Source organism: Periophthalmus magnuspinnatus, chromosome 10, assembly GCF_009829125.3.
Source record: "Periophthalmus magnuspinnatus isolate fPerMag1 chromosome 10, fPerMag1.2.pri, whole genome shotgun sequence".
Lineage (NCBI taxonomy): Eukaryota > Metazoa > Chordata > Actinopteri > Gobiiformes > Gobiidae > Periophthalmus > Periophthalmus magnuspinnatus.
In genome coordinates, this window is record NC_047135.1 from 2,142,752 (window position 1) to 2,170,223 (window position 27,472).

A 27,472-nucleotide genomic window follows, 5' to 3' on the forward strand; every position below is an offset into this window, starting at 1 on the left:
GCCAGAGTCGATGGAGCTGGAAATGAATAAAAAGTAAAAGTATTTTGAGCTGATTCTGAGTTTTATACAGTTTCAAATGTGCTGATTCTGACAAAGATTTGAGCTCAACAGAAAAAAATAAACCCTCAGACTTTTCAGCAGGTCTCAGACAAAAATAAAAGAAATACTTTTACTTTTCAGTCCTGTTCAAAAAGGTAATGGAGTAGAAAGTACAGATACTGCTCTCAGATGTACTGCAGTAAAAGTGAAAAGTACAGATACCTTTGTACTTCAGTACTGTAGTACTTGTACTTTATGTTCCAGAGGGTTGAATCTGGGACATAATGACAGAGGCTCAGTGCAGTTTCAGAATCAGAAACAGAAGCACAAATGTGCATCTTTACAGTTGCCGTGGAAACACTCAGCTCCAAACACTGCAGCTGAGATTCCAGTCATCTCCCTCTCCTTTCTCTCTCTCTTCTGTCTTTCTCTCTCTCCTCTCTCTCCTCCTTTCTCTCCCTCCTCTCCCTCCCCCCATCTCTCCTGTCCTTTCTCCTCTCCTATCCCTCTGTCCCTCCTCCTCTCCTTCTCCTCTCCTTTCCTTCTCCTCCTCTCCTCCTCCTCCTCCTCCTCCTCCTCTGTGAGTGTGTTCAGACCCCCACAGTGTCATGGATGTGTCATTAGGGCTGAGCTCATTAGACCCACAGGCTGAACACACGAGAACAGAGAGAGAGAGAGAGAGAGGAGGAAGAGGAGAGAAGAGAGAAGAGAGAAAGAGGAGAGAAGAGAGAAGAGAGGGAGAGGAGGAGGGAGAGAGAGAGAGAGGCGTCGTCAGGAGCAACGAGCTCAAACTTTATCACAAAAATAACTCCACAGAGAGGAGAGAAAACAACACAATCGTAGTTACATAATTAGCTCAAACCACTGACACAAATCAGAGTAACATTATATTTAGAAACTGTCGTCTTTTTGGATAATCGTTTGCATTTTCGTTTAAATCAGACTTATTCTGAAAACTGTTCTTTTCAGATGTTTGTCCGGGTTTTAGTCGTTTCTTCTCATTGAGCCTCTTAAGTTGTTTTTGGAGTGATTTATGTTTGAGTTTAATCTTTAATCCACTGTATTCAAGACGCCATTTTGTCGATTCACCCTCGTTTAACCTCCACTGTGCCACGCCCACTGTGCCACGCCCACTGTGTCGTCCACTTTTATTTTCTTAATCGTTGATACTCGTAGGATTCGGCAGCGTCGCGTCGTCATTTTGCTCCAAATTCTTAAAAATCCGCTGCTCTAGTGCGACGTGCGTCTGTCCATAGGGGGCGCCGACAGCTACACGCCTCTTTATTGTCATTATGTTTACGGCGATATCAGTTCCCATTGGACACTGCAGTTTTCTCAGTGGATTTGTTTATTTTATTAAGTCGTTTTAGATGAATATTGTGATTTAAAACGTGTAAATTATAACAAAATGATCCACGAGCGTCAGATGAGAACCATAGAGACACAAGCTCAATAGGGCTGGTTTAATAAGACCAAAAGCGCAGGACAGAGTAACCGTTGCTGTTTTTTATTTCAAAATGTTGTCTCAGTGCCTTTTGTGAACCTCCCAGACTCACGATCGCCAGGATTGATGTGTTTTTATGCCTTTTTCAACCTCTACTGTCTGCAGTTTGGCTGCCACCACCAAAACGAAATGAAGTAAAAGTGACGTGCATTTGTGACAAGAAGAGAGAGTCTGGATGTTTTATAAACCAAAGGCCTTTTCATCTTTACATTAATCTGTCAAATACAGCTATATTTTTTTCCCATCAGTAATAAAACACTGATGGGAAAAAATATAGTCTGTATTGCGTCGGATTAGCACTGAGAACAAAATCAGCTCAAATAAAGAGTAGAACAGGATCAGGACCAAACTGTACAAGTGTGAACCATAGACTGTTTATATAGATGGACATAGCTAAACTGCTAGCCGCCGCGGCGCTCCAAACAGGAAGTGATCATGGACGTGCTTCCGGTTCCAGTTCACTTTTGTGTAAAAACTGTGTCCTCTCTCTGTACCTGCTGCTTCAGACTCGTCATTTTGGTCTTAAATGTTCGTATTAACCCTCTACATGATCCTGGGGTTCATTTCTTATTTTATTTAGATTTTTTTTGTTTTTTTTGTTGTTATTTTATTTGAGGGTTTTTTGTTTGTTTTGTTTGTTATATTATTTATTATTATTATCATTATTATTATTATAAAAAATTATAAATTTTATTGTGTTATTTTAAGGGTTTATTTATTTTTGTTTTTCTTTATTGTTTTATTTGTCTTTATTGTTTCATCTTTATTTCTTTTTTTTGTTTTTATTATTATTTTTTAGTTATTTTGAGTTGGGATTTTTTTTTGTTATTTTTATTATAATTTATTTATTTTTTGTTTTGAGTTTTGTTGTTGTTTTTAGCTTATTGTCTTTCTTTGACTTGTCATTTTGGTCTTAAATGTTCATATTACCCCGCTCTACATGATCCTGGGGTTTTTATTTCACTATTGTGTTAATTTACGTCGTTGTAGGTGTGAGAATGAACCAACAGCATCACAAGAGCCGCTCAGGACCACAGTCTGCGGTTCATCTCCACCTCAAAGACACTGACCACACACTGAGACCCTGACCACTCCTTTGAACAGAGCGAGGTTCAGATCTGAGCCAGAGAAAATAATCGGTTTAAGAGGAGAGTTAAAGAAGATATTTTCTTAGGAAAGACAATCCTTCCTTAAACAGGAATCGGGCCTGAGACATAATCTGTCCTCCATCTATAACTCCACCGTCAGATCCAAAACAAAGAGAACAATAGCAAAGTTATTATAGTATAGTAGATGTTTACAGTTTCAGTGTCGTTAGCGCCTCCTTCAGACAGAAATAAGGCAGTGTCCAGCAGTGATCTGACCAGAACTGAAGAAGAAACGGCGAAACGTCTTCACTCCTGCAACGTTTTGTCCAGTTCACAGATTTAACTTCGGCTTTTACTTTGCCGTTTTACCTCATTCAGTTCCTTTGTGGTGGAACCTGCCTGAACGACGAAGGTTAAACAGACACAGATGTAGAAGATATGAACTTTTAAAGTGACATTTTTTTATTTTTTTTATTTTTTTATGCAGATATATGGACAGAGTGGCAGCTGAATGGAACAATATTTTAATCAGATTTTACCATAAGCTGTAGTAGTGTAGCATCTGCTTTTGTTGCCTTCTAGCGTTAGCGTTAGCTTTGAGTGACCTGCTAAACCAGCGGGCGTTACTTTCGACAGTCTCGCTCCTGATTGGCTCTTTGGTTGCTATGATACTCGCGGTCAGGATTCCAAATATAGAACTTGGCTCCAAATTTCGCCGCTATAACTGCTCTAGCGTCGATGAGCTTCATTCGAGCGGAGACAAACTCAGTCCACGTCTGTCACTTCCTAAACGCAAATGAAATATTAAACTATAAAACGACAATTCACCGGTTACTATTTAACGCCGATATCGATATTTGCACAACCTTCCGCCATCACGTCCTCCGCATATCTCCCCCGAACGATCAGACGAGCTCGTGTTTACCCTCACGTCCAGGTAGATTTCCCACGAGGCCTCGCAAAACGACACCGCCATCGCATCCTCCTCGTTTCACGTTTGATTACATCTAAAGTCGGTGATAACGGCGACACGTGTGACGCCGTGTTTGACTGTTTTAAATGCAGATTTCACGGTTGTCTCGGAGGAGCCGGTGTCTTTGTGTTCTCCGCTGGGGGGGGGTTCGGTGCAGGAGGGGCGGGATGGGCGGGAGGGGGGGTGGTATTTGTGAACATGAGCCCCTCTCTGCCATTCTGTTTGTGCGTTTGCATGCATGTATGATCAAAAGTCGCCTTCATGTGATTTCAAAATAAATAAAACATATCTGTTGCTGTGAACTAGCCTGAACCATCTCCGCTGAATAAATCTTTTTTTATTTTTTTTCTCCATTTCCCGAGTCTTTCCCAGCCGCACCGACAGCCGCACGCAGATGTATGGTTACGTAACTTGCGGCGGTGTAACGCGATCCGATTGTAGAGTAATTCACGGACGAGGTAGAAAAAAAAAAAATGGAATAAAAGACAGTTTGACCCTTTGCCAAACAAGTTCAAAAGTAGTTCGTCCGTGTAGTGACTTTCCAAACCTAAAATTGAACTTTTTTAAAATTATAATCTCAATTTGGACACTTGGATGTGCTGTGAAAGTAGGGAAAAAGTCTTCGGGGGGAGCGTTGACCATTTTCAGGGAGGCTCGGGCCCCCTCAAGCCCCCTCTCTGGCACCGCCCCTGTTTCGTGGCTGATCAGATTAAAGTTCTCGCTAAAATGCTCATATCTTGCTACTTTTGATCACAGATTAACCACAACCACACAAGCCTGGGCGATTCCTTCATAAATAATTCACCAAAATAAGATGTGATTTCCTGTTAAAATATTAGCTTAGCGCACACATGTATTTTAGCTTGTCCTTCGCTAACAAGTTCAGGGAGTGTAATGGATCAGAAGTGGCGGTTCCGACTGCAAGAATTGTGGTAAATGGCGGTAATAACAACATCTGCTGTGCGGCGTGAAACAGTATTATTTTCTTTAGAGATGATTTACTTAAAACTGCAAACTAAAATCTTAGACGAAAGAGGGCTGAGAGACGGCGAGAGCGAGCAGCTAGCACAACAACATCGAGAAACTACTTTACAAATCATGATTTTTTTTAATAAAACACGTCACTCTGCGGGATTTTTCAGTTTTAAATGTGCAACAAAAAGCGTAGACCACAAACGCAAAGAGAAACAAACGAGATTATGAATGTCACGATCCCCCGAGGACAAAGAATACGGCGGGATAAGACAGCGAAGGGACCGCACACTGCAAGCTAAACGTTGTGAGCGAAACTGGAGTCAGCTGTTTCTTGTCTGCAGTAAAACGACGCACTCTGAGACTCTAAAGTGTAAAAAAAAAATCAAAGCGTTGCGCATCTATTTAAGACACAATTCCATATTTGGAATTCTGACCATGAGTATCATAGCAACCAAAGAGCCAATCAGGAGCGAGGCTGTTGAAGGTAACGTCTCCACCCTCTTTTATTCTTCCAAAGTCTGAACTCTGCTCCAAACCGAACATTTAAGACCAAAATCATGAGTCTGACAGCAGCAGTTACAGAGAGAGGGGACATAGCGCGCACATGATCACTTCCTGTTTGGACCGCGGCGGCTAGCAGGTTAGCTACGTCCATTTTTATACAATCTAGCGGCGCAATAGTTCAAATAAATGCTTTTAATGTGGTGTTTTCTGTAGCAGCAGCTGTGTGGATGTAAACGGACACACGTGAGGCTCTACTCTCGCCGTTTTTACTGTTAAGGAACACTTCAAAACTGGAGAACGGCGCCATCTTGTGGACTGGAGGTCGTTATTTGCAGAAGTCACATTATAAATTATGGATAATGTGGATGAGAATGGTGCAGTTTAACGTCACGACTTCACCAAGCTGAGTCGTAAAGTCGTTTCCTGAGTTTGTATTTTGCGCCTCCGTCTGGCCCTGTCGCTTTGTTTTATTGGTTGTTGCCGTGGTGATGCTTTATAGTTACGAATTTGTAAACGTAGCTCAGTTGGTGGAGCGTTTGTCCACTGATATGAACGTCGACGGTTCGAATCCCGCTCTCGACATAAACATCACAGATAGAGCGGTCAAATCCACTGACGCACACGTTGACGGTGCGATTCCAAGCTCCCACAAATGAATACTGTCGTGTCCTTGGGCAAGACACTTAACCCACCTCACCCCAGTGTATGAATGTGTGGATGTAAAGCACTTTGAGTGTCTTGTACTAAAAAAATGTTGTATAAAAATGTGGTTGTGACATGACAGAGCCGCTCGGACACCGCACAGGAGGAGCACAGCGGCTTAAAAACGGCGCACACGGATCCTAAAATGGGTCACGAGAAGCAAACCGGGTCCTAAAACGATCCCGTAGTGCGCGGTGTGAGCTTTAGTTTATATCAGTTCCATATTTCCAGGTCTGTTCTCTTTGTAAAAAAAAACAAAAAAAAACAAGTCCTGTGCTTTAAATAGACAAACGAAACTACAAAAGCACGTTGTTTTCATCCACGGGGTCTGCTACGAATGTGCCTTAATGAAGCTTTAACTTTTTACGCTCTGTTCAGTGACGCTCAGACTTGACACAAGACGACACTGAATGTGACTTCAAACAGAACAATATAAAAACACATCAAAAGCTGCACAATAATGTTTCCCTTGAGAGCTGCACTACGCCTGGAGACAAGCAGGGGGCAGCACAAGGCCAGGTTACAGGTTAGATCTGCGGAGAGAATGCACATAATGTATTCATTTTTTTGCAATAAATAAGCAAAACATGTATAACTAATGACTATGATGCGTGTGTTTCATGCCGTACTTTGGAAAATTCGGGGAAAAACATAACATCTTCATGCCGACAAGCGAGTGCCAGACGCTCCACAAGAAAAGTTCCACAGTTCCGCTTTAATTATGAGTCTTTCTGAGCTCTGATTCACAACTGAACTGTTGATTTTGCAATTATCTTTGCTTGAGATAACAGTCTCTACATATAAATGGACATAGCTAACCTGCTAGCCGCAGCGTTCCAAACAGGAAGTGATCATGTGTGCACTTCCTGCACTCCTCCACTTCGACTCTGGCTTCAATTCACTTTCTATTGAAAAACCGTGGAGCCTCTCTCTGTAACTGCTGCTGTCAGACTCGTCATTTAGGTCTTAAAATGTTCGTATTAACCCGCTCTAGTGTTTTTATTTCACTTTTTGTCCGTAAATCAAGATATGAACATGAATAACAGACAAATCAGGCGTCTTCTTTGCTAAACCAGCGCCGCGAGTGATAAGCGGCGTCAGGATTTGTCTCTTTGTTTGCTATGATACTCGATTTCACAGTTCCAACCTAAAACTAGCTAGCCTTGATTAGCTCCATTTAACTGGATCCTTTTAAATTAAGCTTTAAGTAATTAGCCAGATATTAGTAAACCATTAAAACCAAGTAGCTGCAGGTGCCTCGCTGTTATAAAAGCGTCTCCGTATCACATTTGAGACGATATTCTGTCGGTGCAAACGCTCGGGGAGCACAGGTGGGAGTGCGAGCGCCTGTGCCGGGGGGTTAGCTACTTCCTGATGCTACAGTTGTGAAGGGAGCGGAGTTTTTTTTTTCGTAACAGCAGCCAGATGGGACGAGGCGCCGGAGAAATGCATCCCAGATAATGCCTCTAGTTTCACCGAGGCAGAGGGGGGAGTAAATGTTCTCGGCGCTGGACGATTGGGTGCCAGTTGGACGCCTCTGGGCACTTTTCACCACCTGCTCAAAAGACACGATGATTCACACTTGAGAGCTACAAGGGATGCAGGAGTTTACAGGCAGCAGCATCAGGCGGGTTTAGCCCAAGGAGGGTCAGGGCTCTAATGGAGAGCTAAAACTAGTTCTGCACTTCATATGAGGAAAGAGTGTGTATTTCAGAGTAATGTCAAAGTGAAGGTTTCATTTTGTGCTTGAAATGAAATCAAATATAACATTACGACCAATCAAAAGCAGCTGAAGAAGCATCGACAGTGAAAAAAAAAAATATAACACATGAATACTTTTAGTTTTGTCCTGATCATAGATTGTATATTCTGTAGAAATGGACGTAGATAACCTTCTAGCCGCCGCGTCCCAAACAGGAAGTGATAATGTGTGCGCTTCCAGCTCCAACTGCTCCAATTCACTTTCTATTGATAAACTGTGTCCTCTCTCTGTCTCTGCTGCTGTCAGACTCGTCGTTTTGGTCTTAAATGTTCGTATTAACCCTCTACATGATCCTGGGGTTCATTTTTTTGAGGTATTTCTTGAGTTTATTTATTTATTTATTTCTTTAATATATTTTTTGTTATTTTGAGGGTTTTATTTATTTTTTATTTTGAGGGTTGTTTTTTTTTGTTATTTTGAGTTGGGTTTTTTTGTTTTTTATAATTTTTTGTTGTTTTTATTTTTGTGTGTGTTTATTTTCTTTTTTTTGTTTTGTTTTTTTGGTTATTTTGAGTTTTGTTTTTTTTAAGCTGTGTCCTCTCTCTGTCTCTGCTGCTGTCAGACTCGTAATTTTGGTCTTAAATGTTTGTATTAACCCTCTACATGATCCTGGGGTTCATGTTTTTTTTTAGGTATTTTGAGTTTTTTTTTTTTTTTAATTTTATATATTTTTTGTTATTTTGAGGGTTTTATTTATCATTATTTTGAGGGGTTTTTTTTTGTTATTTTGAGTTATTTTGTTTTTTTTAAATAATGTTTTTGTTGTTTTTATTTTTTTAGTTTCTTTTCTTTTTCTTTTTTGTTATTTTGAGTGTTTTTGGGTTTTTTTATAATTTTTTTGTTGTTTTTTTTATTTTTAGTTTATTTTCTTTTTTTTGTTATTTTGAGTTGTTGTTTTTTTAATCTGTGTCCTCTCTCTGTCTCTGCTGCTTCAGACTCATTTTGGTCTTAAATGTTCGTATTAACCCTCTACATGATCCTGGGGTTTTTATTTCACTATTGTGTCTGTAAATCAAGATATGAACATTAATAACAGACAAATCAGGTCCTTCTTTCCCTGACGTCCCTCCCGCTAGCGTTAGCAACAGGTTTGATTGACAGCGTTGCTAAACAAGCAGTGTCGGCGGGAATGGACGTCACCTTCAACATCCTCGCTCTGGATTGGCTCTTTGGTTGCTATGATACTCGTGGTCGAAATTCCAAATATGAAACTCGGCTCCAAATTAGCCGCTATAACTGCTAGCCTCGATTAGCTTCATTTGACTGGAGCTGAACGCTAATTTGAACAATATAACTACTCATCTGTAGTTAATATTATTGGTCTATAAATCCTTGTGATGTCATTTGAAACCCACCAATCGCCAAAGGAGCAGCATCTCCATGGAAACACACAAGTTAAGTGGGAAGAGGCTCAACTCCACACCAAATAACAGTCAGGTTTGTGGAAATGCGAGCCTGCTCACACCTATAACACATTTGTTTTAGTGCAGTAACACAGCCATATTAATAAAACATAAAAATGAAAATAAAAGCTGCATGTTGTGGCTTTAAATGCTGGCGTATAGTCCATTTTCACTGTGCAGGGTGTTGTGTTCCGTATTATGCAGCTCTGAAGTGTGAACACGTCAGAAATACCTGTGTTTGAGCAGCGCCGCACGAGTTCTGACTCCACAGATCGAGCTGATTCAGACTCATGTTATTTGTACAGTGGAAATGGACACGTTTTTTACATCATTTTCCACCTTCAAGGCTCTCGACGCCGTTTAGCTCGAGGAAACACTCACACATTCACACAAACGTACACTCCGGCGGTCGGACCCTTGACGCTGCGAGACTCGGGAGCTCATTTCAGGAGATTTGTGATTTGTTTGACAGTTTAACCTTTGCTTAAGTTCATTATACAGATTGTCGTCTTGTGCCACATGAGCGTTCACTCGACCCCCCGCGAGGCGCCAGGATGATGATCTGGTTATTCAACGCGTGGTCGTGTCATCAAGACGCTCAAATGTCAAACTCGTGAAGCGATGGGTTGGAATCTGGGTCCTAAGTTTGATCAGAACAGTTGGAATAATTATGGTGAAAAAACGGTGTAAAGAAGTGGATTAAGTGAGTGTGACGTCACCCACTGTCGATCAAACCTGTTGCTAACGCTAACGGGAGTGACCTCGGGGAAAGAAGGACCTGACTCGTCTGTTTTTAATGTTCATATCTTGAATTAAGGAACAAAATAGCGAAATAAAAACCCCAGGATCATGTAGAGGGTTAATATGAACATTTAAGACCAAAATGAGTCTGACAGCAGCAGAGACAGAGAGAGACAGTAAAAAAAAAAATTAAAAAAAAATAATAATAAATAATAATAATAAAAACTCAAAATATCAAAAAATAAAGAAAATAACCAAAATCAAAATCACATTTTCATTTTATATATATATATATATATATATATATATATATATATATATATATATATATATATATATATATATATATATATAATGAAAATGACAAACAAAAACCCCTCAAAATAAAAAAAAATAAAAATGAAAACTTCAAAATAACTAAAAACTCAAAATACCTAAAAAAAAAAAAAAAAAAAAGAACCCCAGGATCATGTAGAGGGTTAATACGAACATTTAAGACCAAAATGACGAGTCTGACAGCAGCAGGTACAGAGAGAGGACACAGTTTTTCAATAGAAAGTGAATTGGAGCCAGAGTCGATGGAGCTGGAAGTGCGCACATGATCACTTCCTGTTTGGAACGTGGTGCTAGCAGGTTAGCTACGTCCATTTATATAAACATCTACGGTTCAAATGCAGATTCGTGTTGTGATACAGTGAGTTCTTGGGTTTTATCATTTACCTTTTGGATATTTCATGACAAAGTACAACGTAAACAACGGGAAAAAGTGTCTCTTGCGCCCCCATGTGGGAATATAACAGCATCACACTCTAGAATCTGAAAAGCAGCAACTATCTTCTGCAGAAGAATTAATTATTTATTATTTATCTCCATGGAGACAGTTCAGGATGAATGTAACCGTCCCAAAGCTCCAGAAGCGTACAGTGCGCACACATTATAATTCCAGGCTCGTCTCTGCGTAACGCCGTACGCTCACGGGCTAAAAAAAAACGCCAGTGTAAACATGTCTTCAGTCGTCGTGGGTCTATTATCTCCCGCTGTGACCACATCTGTGAGCAAGGGCCATTTGAAACAGCTTTGTGTGGTGGTGTTGTGTTCAAGGACACACTGACATCGGGAAAATACAGCGTTTCAAATGGTCTATTTCAGCTGGCACTCACATTACCATACGCTCACAAATGGATCCTGGGGGGATTCAATATTTATCTAAATTGTACAGTACATGTAAATGCGCTTTAAATGCCAACTGTGGGGCAAAAATAGAAGCAGATGTAGATGTGCTGAGACAATAACCTTTTATACGGTTTTTATATGATAAAGAAGACGGAAAGGTCCAGTTCAACTCCTTCGGCAGAAATATCTTCTAATTAAATATAAAACACTCTAACTGGTGTTCAGGGCTAATATAACTTCGTATTAAAATATCTCGCTAACAGACACACAAATCACACTCAGTGGTCTCGTGCGGCGGAGCTTTCTCCAACACCTGGAGGGTTTGAGAGTTTAATTCAAACTTCTACTGCAGGAAGAAGTACAGGAAGTGCTTCGCTGTGGGTTTAAACTTCATATATACAGTTGTCACTCGCTGTATTGCGGTTCATCTTTCTCGATTTCACTGTTTCATGGATTTTTTTGGTGCAATTTTGCTTTTTTTCCCAGCATTTCCAGCTGATTGGACTGTAGACCATTGTGTCGTGCGTCCTGATTGGCTGTTGGACTGTAGACCATTGTGTCGTGCGTCCTGATTGGCTGTTGGACTGTAGACCATTGTGTCGTGCGTCCTGATTGGCTGTTGGACTGTAGACCATTGTGTCGTGCGTCCTGATTGGCTGTTGGACTGTAGACCATTGTCCATCAGTCTCCTCCGTGCCGTGTCTCCTGTCCAGTACAGAATGTGTTCAGACAAATTTACATAAACGTTGGATCTCAGTGTGACTCTGAAGTGCTGTACGTTTGCGATTTGTTTTCTCCCCGACAAAACCCACAATGTCGATGAAACGTTCTGCACCGACAAAGACGCCTACGAAGGTTTGAACTTTGAGAGAGTTTAAACGAGAGAGAAATGTGAGAAAATGTTAACGCCTGTGTGAGAAAAGTGTATAAAGTGTGTGGTGAGGGGTTTTACAGACAAAAACAGAGAGAATAATGTCAAAAATAAAGCTGATACTTCGTGGATTTCGACTATTTCGGGTTATTTTTAGAACATAACCCCCGAGATAAACGAGAGACCAGTGTACTGTAAATAAAAATGATGCTTTTAGAAATATTGTCGGTGCAGAACGTTTCATCGACATTGTGGGTTTTGTCGGGGAGAAAACAAATTGCAAACGTACAGCACTTCAGAGTCACACTGAGATCCAACGTTTATGTAAATTTGTCTGAACACATTCTGAGGAGGAGGAAACAGCGTTTGTACATATTTGAGTTTTAAACCATGTTCTATTTTAAAGAAACACAAGCGTTGGTTTTGAACTCTCATGGGAGCGACGCACAACTGAGATGGAGGAAATCGACACAACAATTTGATCTTGTCTTTTGGTTTTTGGAGGTAAGAATGAGACAAAGACCACACAGTAAAAGAGAAAGTAGAGCCCCTTCGACAGGTTCCATTGAAAGAGTCAGCGGCCGATCTCTTATTGAATGATTCTGAGCGCCGGCCTGAGAAATTGCTGCTGTGGCGGCGGCGTGTGAGTGACAGAGCCGATTTATTTCAGTCCACAATCATGTTCCAGCGACGAGGAGGAGGAGGTGACTCTGAGGAGGGCGAGGAGTCCACGAATCAGAGCGACTACACACATACTGAGACACACACATACACACACACCCCGACACACACCGAGACGCACACATACACACACACCCCTACACACACATACACACACTGAGACACATACACACACACTGAGACACAGAGACGCACACACACACTGAGACACACACATACACACACTGAGACACAGAGACGCACACATACACACACACTGAGACATGCACACACACAGAAACACACACTGAGACGCACACATACGCACACACTCAGACGCACACAGAGACACACACTCAGACGCACACATACACACAGAGACGCACACATACACACACACTGAGACACATACACACACTGAGACACACACATACACTGAGACACACACATACACACACACACTCAGACACACACCCACACACTGAGACACACAGACGCACACATACACACACACTGAGACACACATACACTGAGACACAGAGACATACACACACACACCCCGACACACACAGAGACGTACACATACACACACACTGAGACACACACATACACTGAGACACAGAGACACACACATACACTGAGACACAGAGACACACACATACACACACCGAGACACCCCTACACACTGGGACACACACTTAGACACATACATACACACACACTGAAATGCACACAGAGACACACACATACACACACTGAAACACACACATACACACAGAGACGCACACATACACACACAGAGACACATCCACACACTCAGACGCACACAGAGGCGCACATATACAGATGCACACAAAAAGACACACACAGAGACACACACTCAGACACACACACAGGCCCTCCCTCCCAGCATGCATCACTGAAAACACACTCCACAAGGTCAAAGTCGAGGCTCAGCTGTGAAACACAGAATATTCTTAAAACAGAGACACAAATGTCAGTCTGTGTTTTTAGTCTCAGTTTGATCGACAACAGTTTTCAAATCAATTTCATGTTGACTCAGTGAAACCTAAAGTTATTTTATTGAACAAAGTCTGAACTGTGACACAAAACACCTGCGATTATGAAGAACTGACCCGAGACGTTTGAATCAGAGAAACAACAGAACAACGAACAGAGACGAAGAAAAACAACGATTCAGATTCAAATGTAAATGAAACTGACGAAGGAGCTGAGTCTAAAGGAAAAGCTCCATTTACTGATCAATATATGTTCCTGGTTTAGCCCTGGTTTAGTCCTGGTTTAGTCCTGGTTTAGCCCTGGTTTAGTCCTGGTTTAGTCCTGGTTTAGTCCCAGTTTAGTCCCGGTTTAGTCCTGTTCTAGTCCCGGTTTACTCCCGGTTTAGTCCTGTTCTAGTCCCTTTTAAGACATGGTTTGGTCTCGGTTTAGTCCCGGTTTAGTCCCAGTTTAGTCCTGTTCTAGTCCCGGTTAAGACACGGTTTGATCCCGGTTAAGCCCCAGTTTAGTCCCGGTCTAGCCCTGGTTTAGACTTGGTTTAGTCTTGGTTTAGTCCCAGTTTAATCCCAGTTTAGCCCCAGTTTAGTCCCGGTTTAGTCCCAGTTTAGTCCCGGTTCAGTTCTTGGTTCCTACCCTCACCTGTGGCCATGACCTTTGGGTAATGGGACCGAGGACAGACCCAGGACAGGAGGGACTGTGTCTGGGAACACGTCGGGGTCCCACTGGAGGAGCTGGAAGAAGTGTCTGGGGTGAGGGAAGCCTGCCCCTGCGACCCGGCCCAGGACAAGCAGAAGGAGACGGATGGATGTGATTAATCGCTCAACTCTACTTCCATTTCCAGACTATTTCCCAGACGATAAAATTCACAACAGTGAGGCATTTTTTCTGAGCGGTAAAACCTCACAATCTCACAGATCTGAACTTACACAAAACGAGAAGCTGCACAGTTTAAAAACCCACACAGATGAACAGATCCCTTTACTTTTCAGTGGTCGTAATGTTTTGGCTGATCAGTTTATCCTCACACCAGTGAAAACACATGCAAAAACACAAAATACACAAACATAACACAAGGGGAGCTGTAAAATCCTGTAAAAGGTTCAGTTTTTCTTAGGGCGCTGGGTCAGTTTTCAAAGTCAAAATGTCAAAGTAAATAAAATCTATCTGCGTTTTTCTGCAGAGATGTGAAAAAGCCCGAAGAACTGCAGTTATATTTGAGCCCGGCGCGTTTGTGGAACCGCGTTCCACAAAAGAAAAGAAACACCACGGGCAGAGAAATAAAAGAACCAAAACTATCAGAACTTTAAGATCTGAATGTGCCAGAGGAGAAGAAACGAAACACAAACACATTCAGAAAAGAAAGATAAAAGAGTGGATGGAATTTAGTGAACTAAAATAAAAGCATCAGTGTGTGTGTGTGTGCGTCTGTGCGTGGGGGTGTGTGTGTCTGTGTGTGTGTGTGTCTGTGGGTGTGTGTGTGTGTGTGTGTGTCTGTCTGTCTGTGGGGGTGCGTCTGTGTGTGTGTTTGTCTGTGTGTGCGCATCGGTGTGTGTGCATCGGTGTGTGTCTGTGTGTGTGTCTGTCTGTGTGTGTGTCGGGGTGCGTCTGTGTGTGTGTCTGGGTGTGTGTGTCCTTGTGCGTCGGGGTGCGTGTGTGTGTGTTTGTCGGGGTGTGTGTCTGTGTCTGTGTTTGTCTGTGTGCGTCTGTGTATGTGTGTGTCGGGGTGTGTCTGTGTGTGCGTCTGTGTCCTTGTGCGTCTGTGTGCGTGTGTGTTTGTCTGTGTGTGTGTCTGTGTGTGTCGGTCTGTGTGTGTTTGTCTGTGTGTGTGTCTGTGTGTGTCGGTCTGTGTGTGTGCGTCTGTGTGTGTGCCTGTGTGTGCGTCTGTGTGTGTCTGTGTGTCTGTGTGTGTCTGTGTCTGTGTGTGTCTGTGTCTGTGTGTGTCTGTGTGTGTGTGTGTCTGTGTGCGTCTGTGTGTGTCTGTGTATGTCTAGGTGTGTGTGTGTCTGTGTGCGTCTGTGTGTGTGTCTGTGTCTGTCTGTGTGTGTCTGTGTGCGTCTGTGTGTGTGCGTCTGTGTGTGTGCGTCTGTGTGTGTGCGTCTGTGTGTGTGTGTCTGTGTGCGTCTGTGTGCGTCTGTGTGACGCTCAGTTCCTGTTTGGAACGTGCCAGCTAGCAGGTTAGCTTTATCCATTCACACAGTCTATGGCGACAAATCAAATCAGTGTCAGATAAATCAGTCCAACTTTCAGGACTTTAAACCGAGACGAGGGGCCTTTTTACTCTCACACACCTGGGATCCTGTCCTGAAGAAGTCGGACTGCAGATGGCGCTGTCGTCCTGCCTCTACCGGTAGAAAAACAGCACCAGAACCTGTTTAGATCAGCTGAACCGACACGTCATGTGACCACTGTGAGGCGCTAGTGAGCAGAACAAACTCCAAACAGTCAGGGATGAAAACGAACTAAACCCTCGTCTGAAAAAAGACTCTGGTAAAATAATAACGCCGGTGTTACATCTCGCTCAAACTGCTGACAAACACACACGGTCTAAATGGGCAACAAGTACACGGGGACTGTTTTGAAGTGTCCGCACGTGGCTCTTACACGCAGGTAATCAAAGAGATTTATACATGGAATTGGCTTCGTCACATCCTCGCCTCCGTATTAAATCTGCGTCTGTGACAGGAGGCGTCTGCGCAGCTCCGGGATCCATTTGAGACGGGAATAACACGTATGATAAATCCTCAACAAACACAATGAAGAATAGGGCAGGAGAGAGGAGAGTGCGGGACGACGGGGGACGCCACGGGGAAATAAATTGTCGGAGAGGTCGGCGAAGGGGGTTTCAGCTCGGGGTCTACCTGTCCGCGGAGATAAACGTGGGGAGGGGCTCGGCCGCTGGCTCGGGTGCTATATGTGGGTGCTTCTGACTGACAGTGCTGACATTTCCAAAGAGCAGAGTAAACAAGGTCTCACAAAGAATAAATAGCACCGGGAGCGAAATGTCCAACAAGCGACTGTACTGTATGCGTCGACACATGACGTCGTGTTTGCAGACATGTGACCAGCCACGGGACGAGCGCGTAAATACTGACCCAGAATTAACCCAAAACCCTACTTACCCAAATTAAAATGTGTTTAGTGACAGAATACAGACCCAGAATTAACTGAAAACTCAATTAATCCAATTTAAAATGTGTTTAGTTACAGAATATTGCTTCAGAATTAACCCAAAACCAAACTAACCCAACTTAAAATGTGTTTATTTACACAATACTGACCCAAAATGACCCCAAAACTCAATTAACCCAAATTAAAATGTGTTTAGTGACAGAATAGTGACCGAAGATTAACCCAAAACCCATTTTACCCAAATTAAAATGTGTTTAATTACAAAATACTGACTGGAAATAAACCCAAAACCCACCTAACCCAACTTAAAATGTGTTTAATTACAGAAAACCGACCCAAAATTAACCCAAAACCCAACTTATCCCATTTAAAATATGTTTATTTACAGAATACATACCCAGAATTAACTGAAAACTCAATTAACCCAACTTAAAATGTGTTTAATTACAGAATGCTGAATTGAAATAAACCTAAAACCCACCTAACCCAACTTAAAATGTGTTTAGTTACAGAAAACCGACCCAAAATTAACCCAAAACCCAAGTTATCCAATATAAAATGTGTTTATTTACAGAATACAGACCCAGAATAAACTGAAAACCCAAGTTACCCAAATTAAAATGTGTTTAGTTACAGAATACACACCCAAAATTTACTGAAAACTCAATTAACCCAACTTAAAATGTGTTTATTTACACAATACTGACCCAAAATTACCCCAAAACTCAAGAAACCCAAATTAAAATATGTTTAGTGACAGAACACTGACCCAAAATTAACTGAAAACCCATTTTACCTAACTTAAAATGTGTTTAATTACACAATACTGCTTCAAAATGAACCCAAAACCCAAGTAAACCAAATTAAAATGTGTTTAATTACAGAATACAGGCCCAAAATTAACCCAAAACTCAACTTAAATGGTGTTTTTGTGGTGTTGTCCAGCACATGGGTCAGAGGACTGCAGCTCTGTCGGTCTGGACTGTTTATCCACTGACCACAGGTGAATACAGCTGTTATGTCCTTGAGCAAGACACTTAACCCACCCCCAGTGTCCGTGTGCACTGAGGGGTTTGAGTGACCTGATGGTGGAAAAGCGCAGTATAAAATGAATACTTTGAATACTTTTACAGGGTTGCGTTATATTATAGTGTAAAAAATGACATCGGCGATAAAAATAAACAGATTTACTTTTCGTTTATGTCTAATTAAAGACAAAAATCACACATGCCTCACACCGCAGGAGCTTTTCCTCACACTAACGCCGCAGTTTAAAGCCAATTTTTATTTAGAATTCAGTGTTTTAGAAAAAGTAACTACCAGAACACAGGCACTCCACATTAGTATTCTGTTAATCGATTTTTTCTTTTAAATTTTGTTCAATCTCTTAAAAATGCGTCTATGAGCTTTGTTTGAGATTATAATATTTTTTGAAAAATCAGTAAAACAAGTGAGAAAAAAAAAGGAATTTATACCAAATTTTTTCATAATTTACAAAACAAAAAAGAGGAATATTTTGCCCATTTTATGTTTCCACCATTTACTGTTTAAGTTAGTACAAACACGGCCGTTTATCTGATCCTGTCTCAAATTAAAAGCTTTATTTACAATCTGTACATCGACAATGCAAACTAATATATGATGTAACGAATCCACAGACTCAATTAACCCAACTTAAAATGTGTTTATTTACACAATACTGACCCAAAATTAACCCAAAACTCAAGTAACCCAAATTAAAATGTGTTTAGTGACAGAATACAGGCCCAAAATTGACTGAAAATCCAATTAACCCAACTTAAAATGTGTTTAATTACAGAATACGGACTTGAAATAAACCTAAAAACCACCTAACCCAACTTAAAATAATAATAATTCACAGACTGAGACGATTTATTTAAAAAACAAAACACGATCCCAATCAAAACAACACGAACAGTCACATAATCCCAGGCTGATTACGTCATAAACAGGAGATTCTTTGGACCAATGTCAGCATCACAGGGAAATCAAACTCTAAATGAACTTCTTCTAAACATAGACTCTAATCCACCTCCATCTCTCCATCCCGCAGTCGTCTTTTTTATAGTCGGTACATGATTCCGGACGTGAGCCTGGACCTGCAGATGGTCAGACGGGGAAATTAAAGCACTCACTGATTAAACCCAGACCAGTGGATCATCGCTCTGCCTCTTTGGCCTTTGTCTCTGATTAAAATTCCCTCCCACTCCATCCATCCATTTTCTCCGCTTATCTGAGCTCGGGTCTCATCAGGGACTCCCAGACTTCCCCCTACCCCAGACACTTCCTCCAGATCTTCCAGCGGGACTCCAAGGTGTTCCCAGGCCAGCTGCAAAACAAGAGTCCCTCCAGCGTGTCCCCAGGTCTTCCCCAGGGCCTCCTCGTTAACACCTCATGAGGTCCTCGCCCTGTCTCTAAGGAAGCGTCCTGCCAGCCCGCGGAGGACGATACTACGACGGGACAGATCTCATCCACCCCTGGAGCTTCACACCGAGGAGGTTGACGACCAAATCAGTGACAACAACCGTCACCCGGGACATCCGAGTCCTCAGGCTGCGCTTCGTCCTCGGTGGGATTGAGGAGATGATCAGAGTTTTCCTTCCGCCGTCCGACCACGTCCCCAGTCGAGGTCAGTCCTCTCCACCCGCTCTGTAAACGGTGTCGGTGAAGCGCCGGTTCTTCCTCCTGAAGCGTCGGACGGTTTGCCAGAATTCAGTAAAGCTCAACCTCCCGCACGAGCGCAGACTCCTCCCCCCAGCGAGGTGACGTCCATGTCCCCAGAGCCGGTCTCCGTGTCTGAAGATCCGGTCGTCGCCCACCTACCGCCCGACTCCAGAGTGAGGCCAGTCTGACTTAACTGCGCCTGCTCTCGTCTGAGTCTGACCCGTCCCCGCTGGACCCGAGTGACTCTACCACACATGTCAAACTCAAGGCCCGGGGGCTAAATGCGGCCCGCCACGTCATTTTATGTGGCCCGTGAGAAGGTAAATTAAGGCATGACTGTCATTTTAAAATAAGTCTGTACTGATTTAATGTTTGCATCGACAATAAACTCATGAGATTTTCCCAACAAGTGACACTGAGAAATATTTGCAAATAATCATCCCAAATTGTTCAGGAAGAGGAAAATTGTGGGCGTGGAAGGAAGTTTCAAGAAAGACGCTAAAGGTGAATAAAGTTTGTGCTTTAAGGAGAAAATCTGTGTGTTTTTTGTGTTATGAGGCGCGGTCGGTACAATCTACGTCGACATTTTGACACCAAACACGGAGCGAAGTGTGAAAAAGTGAGTCTGCGAGAAAAACGACAAATTGTCCAATAATTAAAAGGCTAAAAAAGTCTGTTTTTGAATCAGAGCTGAAGGTTCTGACCAGATCCACACTTTTAAAAATGTCGGTTTATCAGGAAATACACAGTTACACAGACACGTAATATTTGCAACTTGAATAAGTAATAAACACAGAAACAGTTATTTAACAAGTTTAAAAGTAGTTACATTTATTTTACATGACATTTGTTTACATTTAGTGACATTTATCCTGCCACAGTCACATCTGGCCCTTGACGGCGGCCATTTTGCTGACGTGGCCCTCGGTGAAAATGAGTTTGACGCCTCTGATCTACCAGGAGTGATTCAGGCTCAAACCCTCCACCACGTCAAGATGGAGGTTCACGGAGGGGTCTGACTAAAACAAAAACGCATAAAACCGTCCTGCGCTCGCTGCTTCCTCAGACCCGAGACGCCGTGTTCTCACTTTGCTGTGATTAAGTCTCCTGGATGAACAGTCTGCCGCCAACCACCTGCTGAGAAGCGCCTCCGATCCCTCGTCTTTAACTTTCCATAAAAAGCCGTCACTGCGGGCTCATACACATAATCATTGTGTTCTCTGCATATATTACCCCGTCGCCCTCAAAGTGTGAATATGTTCCGTGGAGGAGAACGCGAGCCGTGTGCAGACGACGATAACAAACACAACGCGGAACGGTTCGAGGCTCGTTCTGTGAGGGTAGCGTGCCTTTTTACGTCTCTGGATATCACACTTTTTAGGAGACGTGCCGCCTCAGTTTATGTGCCAGCGACGGCATCTAGGTCACCCCAATCTTCAGGGGAATCTTGTCTCCTCCGGGGCACCATCGGGAGGTGTGAGGAGCAGCAGCGCGTTGGGTTGGTCCTCCAAGACTGGGTGAATTCCTTAAAGCTACAGTGACACAGAAAAACGTCTTTGTGTGGAATTGAATGTGTCACAGATATAAATAGGGGCTAAAATAATGTCAAGAATTTGAAAATAAATAGAATGCATTGGTTTTCCGCGGCTCAAGGGGCTTAGTCACACTCTGGTGGTGTTCTCCTGCTTCTGTGGATATTACGGTCTCCTCCTATTGCTTAAAAACAAACTAAAACATTCATATCAGCTGTATTTGAAGTGTCTTGCCCGAGGACACTTCATGAATCGAAAGAGCAAACGCCGTCGCAGTGGTTGGTCACGGTGTAAATTGTGTAGATCGTAAACAAACATCGACAGAAAACATTCGTACCGCCGAGATTTTTGAAGGATTCTGCACAAAGATGCGTCAAAAATATGAATCAAAAGAGCAGGATTTGAACCAGCGAACTGTTCATACGATGCTAGGACTGTCTTCTTTGTCATGCTAACGTTAACCTTTCGCACAAACGTTCAAAAACCTGTCACGATAATCGATATATCGACTTAACGTTGCTGGAACTGTGTGTTTTAGGGCTCAATATTTGTCAGTATTTTCTTATTTTCTTCATTAAAATAGAGAGATTTGGGTTTTTTCTTGTTGGAATACCAGAATATTTCAGCTGTAAAAAGTTAAAAAAGTGATTTCTATGTTTAATTTTAGTCAATCTGTGACACCTGTGGATCATTTTGTTATAATTTCCACTTTTTAAATCACAATATTCATCTAAAACAACTTAATAAAAGAAGAACGGAGGCTGATTTCAAGTTCGAAAACTGCGGTGTCCAATGGAGCTGACGTCACCGTGAACGTCACAGTGGAGATTAAACGAAGGTAAATCGGCAAAATGACATCGTGAAAACAAGCGATTAAAGATTACGCAAACAAGAATCACTCCAAATACAACTTCGAGACGTTAAACGAGAAGGAAACAACGAGAACACGGTTAAAAACTCTGAAAATTTTGCGGAATACGTCTGATCTGATGACACTTTCTATTCCAAAACTCTAAAAATATCATCGTTTATCGCTGTATCTCTGTGCGTTACCATGACAACCCTACTAAACATTTACGTATGAAGCGTTTTGCCCAAGGACACATCGACGAAATGAATCAAAACAGCAGGATTTCCGTGACGACAGCACTGGATCCTTCCCTTTTCCACCTAAAACGCTACGGAAATTTCACTTTAAACCTATAGATAATTGACAACTCACGACTTCCAATCGTCGCAGATCAGAACAAACATGTCAGAATGAGCCCGGGGAGCGAAAATAAAACGCGGCACATTACACCGAACGTTGCCAAAGGTGACATCACCAGAAAAGTGCTGCGAAGAGCCGTGGAGGAAGAAGCATCAGCGAGCGGCGTTTTTTATCCTGCCAAATGAAATACTCAGCGTCGTCATTTGCATAAGCCCGTGTGTGACTAAAGAGGCATACATCTGTCGTCATGGAAACACTAAAAATATATGGCTTTGCATTCAGAACAGAAACCTCGGGGATGGAGTCGGTGAAGCGTCGGGGACTGTTTTTCTTTTGTAAACTGTACATAAAAATCAATAGTTATCGCAGATGCATTTTATAGCTGGTGGAAAAAAAAAAAAAAAAAAAAAAGCAACGAAACAGCATCACTACGACGGGCTTCATCCTACACCGCACGGCCGAGGTGCAGGACTGTAAATGTCAGGTGAGCACCCGTGGGTGTTGGGATCTGAACATTATGTAGCAGCGCGCTCCCGTGTACTGCTGCTGTGTACTGTATACTGTTTATGGCGAGGGAAAGGCGCGGTGAAAATAGGCGTTTTTTTTCTGAAAATGTCACAAGACTGAAAGAAAACTGAAGAGCACACGGCATGAAGGAGTCGTTTCTTGGACCTTGAGGCGGTAATAAGAAGGGCTGACTGGGCACACTTGTGTTTTTGTGCTGCAACCTTTTAAACTCATAATTACGCTCATACCTGCAAGCCCAGCAAGTCCACGGCCATTTCAAACTGATTAGATATTGATTATGTAAACAATGGGACAGTTAGCGAGCGGATTTAAACAGGTGCTATCAGCAGAACAGGTGGAAGTACTAACTTATGTGGAAATGAAAGTACATTTTAGATTTGGATTAATGCAGCTGTCAAATGTAGTTTTTTTTTCTTACGCATAGACTGTGTAAAGACGTGGATTAAGTGAGTGTGACGTCACCGACAGCGTTCAGATCCAGTCAAACGAAGCTCATCGAGGTTAGAGCAGGTACAGCGGCGGGTTTGGAGGCGAGTTCTGCATTCTGTGTTCTGTATAGGAACCAAAGAACCAATCCGGAGCGAGGATGTTGAAGGTAACGCCCCTTCCTGCACCGCTGGTTTAGCAACGCTGTCAATCAAACCTGTTGTCAACGTGAGCAGGAGCGACCTCGGGGAAAGAAGGCGCCTGATTTGTCTGTTATTAATGTTCATATCTTGATTTACAGACACAATAGTGAAATAAAAACCCCAGGATCATGTAGAGGGTTAATACGAACATTTAAGACCAAAATGACGAGTCTGACAGCAGCAGAGACAGAGAGAGGACACAGTTTAAAAAAAAAAAAAGAAAAAGAAAAAAATCTTAATCAAAATAATTAAAAAAAATAAAATAAAATAAAAAATAAAACCTCAAAATAACAAAAAAAAAAAAAAAACTCCTCAAAACTACAAAAAAATTATAATAAAAATAACAAAAAAAAACAACTAAAAATAACATCAGATTTAAGACAAACTAACTCCTTAAATTGCAGTTCATATTTTTTAACAATCTCTTGATAAAATAACACCATCTGCTGAAAAAATCGCCCGTAGGTGACAAGAATTTTTAAAAGTATTGGAAAAATTCAAACTGGATAAGAATTTGAGCACGTAAAGTTTTAAAAAATCACAATAAAAAGCCAAATTTGAACCTTGTAGAATGATGTCGAGCTCCATCAGAACCACCAGGTATGAAAGAAACGCTACTATTTTTATCTTTCATTATTAGCATTAGCGTGTTAGCATTGTGACAACATTAGCGAAAAAATTCTACGTCACCTATGAACTGTTTTTTTTATTTATTTTTTTATTATAGTCACGTTTTTATGGCACTTTTCCACCTTCAAGGCTCGAAACAATCTATAAAAAGGAGAACGGGATTTGAACTGCCAACCTTCGGATCAGTGGACAAACACTCTGTAGTTTTGAAAAGATTATATTGTCATAACGTCGTATTATGTTTTTTTTTTTAGGTTTTTCTGATTTGCATCGCCCAAAACTGTTGCTCTACTTCCTGGTATCTACACAATAATTAAAATTTTATGACATGTATATATTTTTTTACTTTCCCAGGCTCTGAGCAGCAGCGATTTTTCCTCCATCTGATCTTCTCCCACTCCACACGACCACATCCCTCCACACTTTATCTATGCATTATGTATGATGAACGTTCACCTCCCGCCGTGTCCATAATATCTGTTACTTAACGTTTAAACGACGCAGCGGTGGCACCTGGACACATGACCTCACCTGTCTCCTCCGCAGCAGAAACACTAACGTTACGTCCTCCTCGTCTCCTCCCGTCGACCCCCGGCGTCTCTAATTTCAGCCTCTTAATGAGATTTTTAATTGGTGACCTTTGGAGAGCGGCTTCATAGCGGAGCACATGACAACGCTCGAGGGGGTCCGAGCGCGCCGGGGGGGTTTCGTGAGGACGGGGCCGGGTCTGATTGGTCAACGTTTGATGGACAGTTTTGAAAATTTGCATCTATAATTCGAAATATCTTCACTTCGGGTTCACTTTATGTCTTTGTTACATCGCCACACGCAGATATCATCCGTCCAACCCATAACGCCGTCTTTTCTTGCAACGTTTTTGATGATGATTGACACGAGGCTGCACTAAATCCCCCGTAACAGCCTCAGTCTATTTTTAAACAGAAGCAAAACATCATGATTAATTACGTGGCGCATTTTTGTCCATTAATAAACCAAACGCCGTCTATTCGCGTAGCAACAGAGCCACTTTAACAGAACCGATATCTGAGATCAATACCACGCCAGGTTAGCAGTAACAGCTCGTCAGTATTTGCATATAATCACTTCTGGCTCACGTGTCTTTCCCGAGGACATAACAAGAGAAGTTATCCTGAGCGGAAATCGAACTTTGGACCTTCAGGTTGGTAGCGCTCAAACCGCTAAGCTACTACTGCCTCCAAGTAATTAAAAAGTGAGTAAGTATCTTCCTTAGTAGACTGTATATATCAGGGGAGCCAAAACTCTTCCGAGGTCCAGATTTTGAAAAATATTCGACACGGAAGGCCACAGATTATTGGTCAATACAGTGGATTTATAGATAATTCAGACTGGTGCATTTAACGTACTTTAAATAAGGCTTGAAATATTATTATTAGGTCCGTACGATAATGCAGTGTGATGTTATAATAGGTTATATTGGAAGATTTACTCAAATTTGCTGTAAAAAGTACTGATTATGATCGATTGAGCCAGGTCAGCCATAGTTTGGACACCCCTGGTATGTATAAATGGACATAGCTAACATGCTAGTCACAGCGCTCTAAATTTTAAGTATAGGAGCGATTCAAGCTCCATCGACTTCACTTTCTATGTAAAAACTGTCTCCTCTCTCTGTCTCTGCTGCTTCAGACTCATTTTGGTCTTAAATGTTCGTATTAACCCTCTACATGATCCTGGGGTTTTTATTTTGAGTTATTTTGAGTTTATTTTTTCCTTTTTTTTTAGTTTTTTTTTTTTGGAGTTTATTTCTTGACTTTTATTTATTTATTTTATTTTTTTAGTTATTTTTAGTTATTTTGATTTTTTTTAATTTTTTTTTTTTGAGTTATTTTGATTTTTTTTGTTTTTTGTTTTTTTAACTTTATTGTTATTTTAAGTTGCCTTTCGAGACAACTGTTGTTGTGATTTTGGGCGTTACAAAAATAAAATGAATTGAATTGAATTAAGTTTTTTTGAATTTGTTTTAATTTTTGTTTTAATTTATTTTTTTTTGTAGTTTATTTCTTGTTTTTTGTGTCCTCTCTCTCTGTACCTGCTGCTGCGTCTACCAGAATATTTACAGAAACACTCACACTCATCTTGCTTTGGTCTTGGTTTGGCCCATTGACGTTTATGTAAATGGACATAGCTAACCTGCTAGCTGCCATTTTCCAAACAGGAAGTTAGCATGAGTGCACTTCTGGCTCCAGTTCACTTTCTATTGAAAAACTGTGTCCTCTCTCTGTCTCTGCTGCTGTCAGACTCATTTTGGTCTTAAATGTTTGTATTAACCCTCTACATGATCCTGGGTTTTTTATTTCACTATTGTGTCTGTAAATCAAGATATGAACATTAAAAACAGACAAATCAGGCGACGTCTTTCCCCAAAGTTGCTCCCGTTAACGTTAGCAACAGGTTTGACTGACAGTGTTGCTAAGCGCTAAGGTAGAAAAGGGCGTTACCTTCAGCAGACTCACTCCAGATTGGCTGCTGGTTTAGTTTTTACGATACTTGTGGATCAGGATTTCAAATATGGGCTCTAGATTAGCCGCTTTAACTGCTCTAGCCTCGATTAGCTTCATTTGACTGAACGCCGTGGTTGACGTCACACTCACTCAGTCCACGTCTTTATTCAGTCTGTAGTTTTCCACCAGGGATTTGAAGAGCAACCACCGATTCCTAAATAAACAAGATACGACTGAGTGACCGAAGCGTTGTCTTACCTTGGCGAAATGTCGCACCCCTGCTGCATGAACGCTCCCAGTGAGAACCACAGCGAGTTAAAGATCCCAAACTCGTTGGTCTGCTCGGGGCTCTGCTGGACGGCGTTGGGCTGCGGGGCCGTCGGCGTCTGCTGGACCCCGTTGGACGCCGACGGCTGGGTGGGCGTCTGCGGCTCGCCTCCCTCCTCGTAGTCCTCCGAATGCCACTCGTACGGACTGAAGCGGCTGACCAGGAACAGGACCACGCTGACGCCGATGTAGGCAAACACGATACACATCCAGATCTCGTACGCCAACGGGTCCAGGAAGGAGAACACGCCCGGTTTGGACTTGGTCGGTTTCTTGATCATGATGGAAATGCCCAGAGACATGAAGGGTTTGGAGAAGTCGATGACCTCCTCACGGACGAGAGTGATGGTCAGAGGAGCCACGGCCACGTCCGCTTTCTAACAGACAAACAGAAAATAGATATGATGATGTAATGTCATTCTGCTGTGTGCCATCAGCGGCCATTTTGAGTATTTTTCAAATATAGTCACAGAGCGTTCTGTCCTTTCGCTTGTAATGGAGTGATTTGATTTGTTGTTGAAATAGAGTTTGATACAGGGCACAGGGGTTTGATGATGATGGAACTTTTGCAAAACATGCACGGAGTCTGGCGTCGTCTTTCGTTTTTTGTCGGTGATGTATTGCACACGTCAACTTAAAGGTCCAATATTACACAAAATGGACTATTCTCAGATTTACGTCATGTTCTGATGCTGTTACCTCCTCAAAAACAGACCTGGAGTTGTGTTTTGTTTCATTCACACGTTACATCTACATCTGCAAAGCTCAAAACGCTCTGTTCCACCTCGTGATGTCATGAAGTGGTCGTTTTCAACAGCTCCTTTTACCTTTAGTTCAGTAGAGATCGGCAATTCCACGACTGAAATCATCCACTGCAAATTTTGGATTAATAAGCCGATACTTTTTT

At 42.0% G+C, this 27,472-nt stretch overlaps 1 protein-coding gene across 6 annotated transcripts in view; it reads right to left on the reverse strand.

The window, feature by feature from the left end:
* Window positions 1-27,472, reverse strand: part of gria1a (glutamate receptor, ionotropic, AMPA 1a) — a 177,598-nt gene that overhangs the window by 41,914 nt on the left and 108,212 nt on the right. For 3 of the 6 annotated variants that reach the window (XM_055224637.1, XM_055224636.1, XM_055224635.1), the window contains 2 exons: window positions 26,662-26,942; window positions 26,497-26,586 (listed from right to left, as the gene is read on the reverse strand). In XM_055224637.1, the coding sequence (XP_055080612.1) occupies window positions 26,497-26,586; window positions 26,662-26,942 (371 nt within the window). Of the gene's footprint in view, window positions 1-26,496; window positions 26,943-27,472 lie in introns of all 6 variants that reach the window. The other 3 variants (XM_033974072.2, XM_033974069.2, XM_055224634.1) reach the window with 2 other exon arrangements.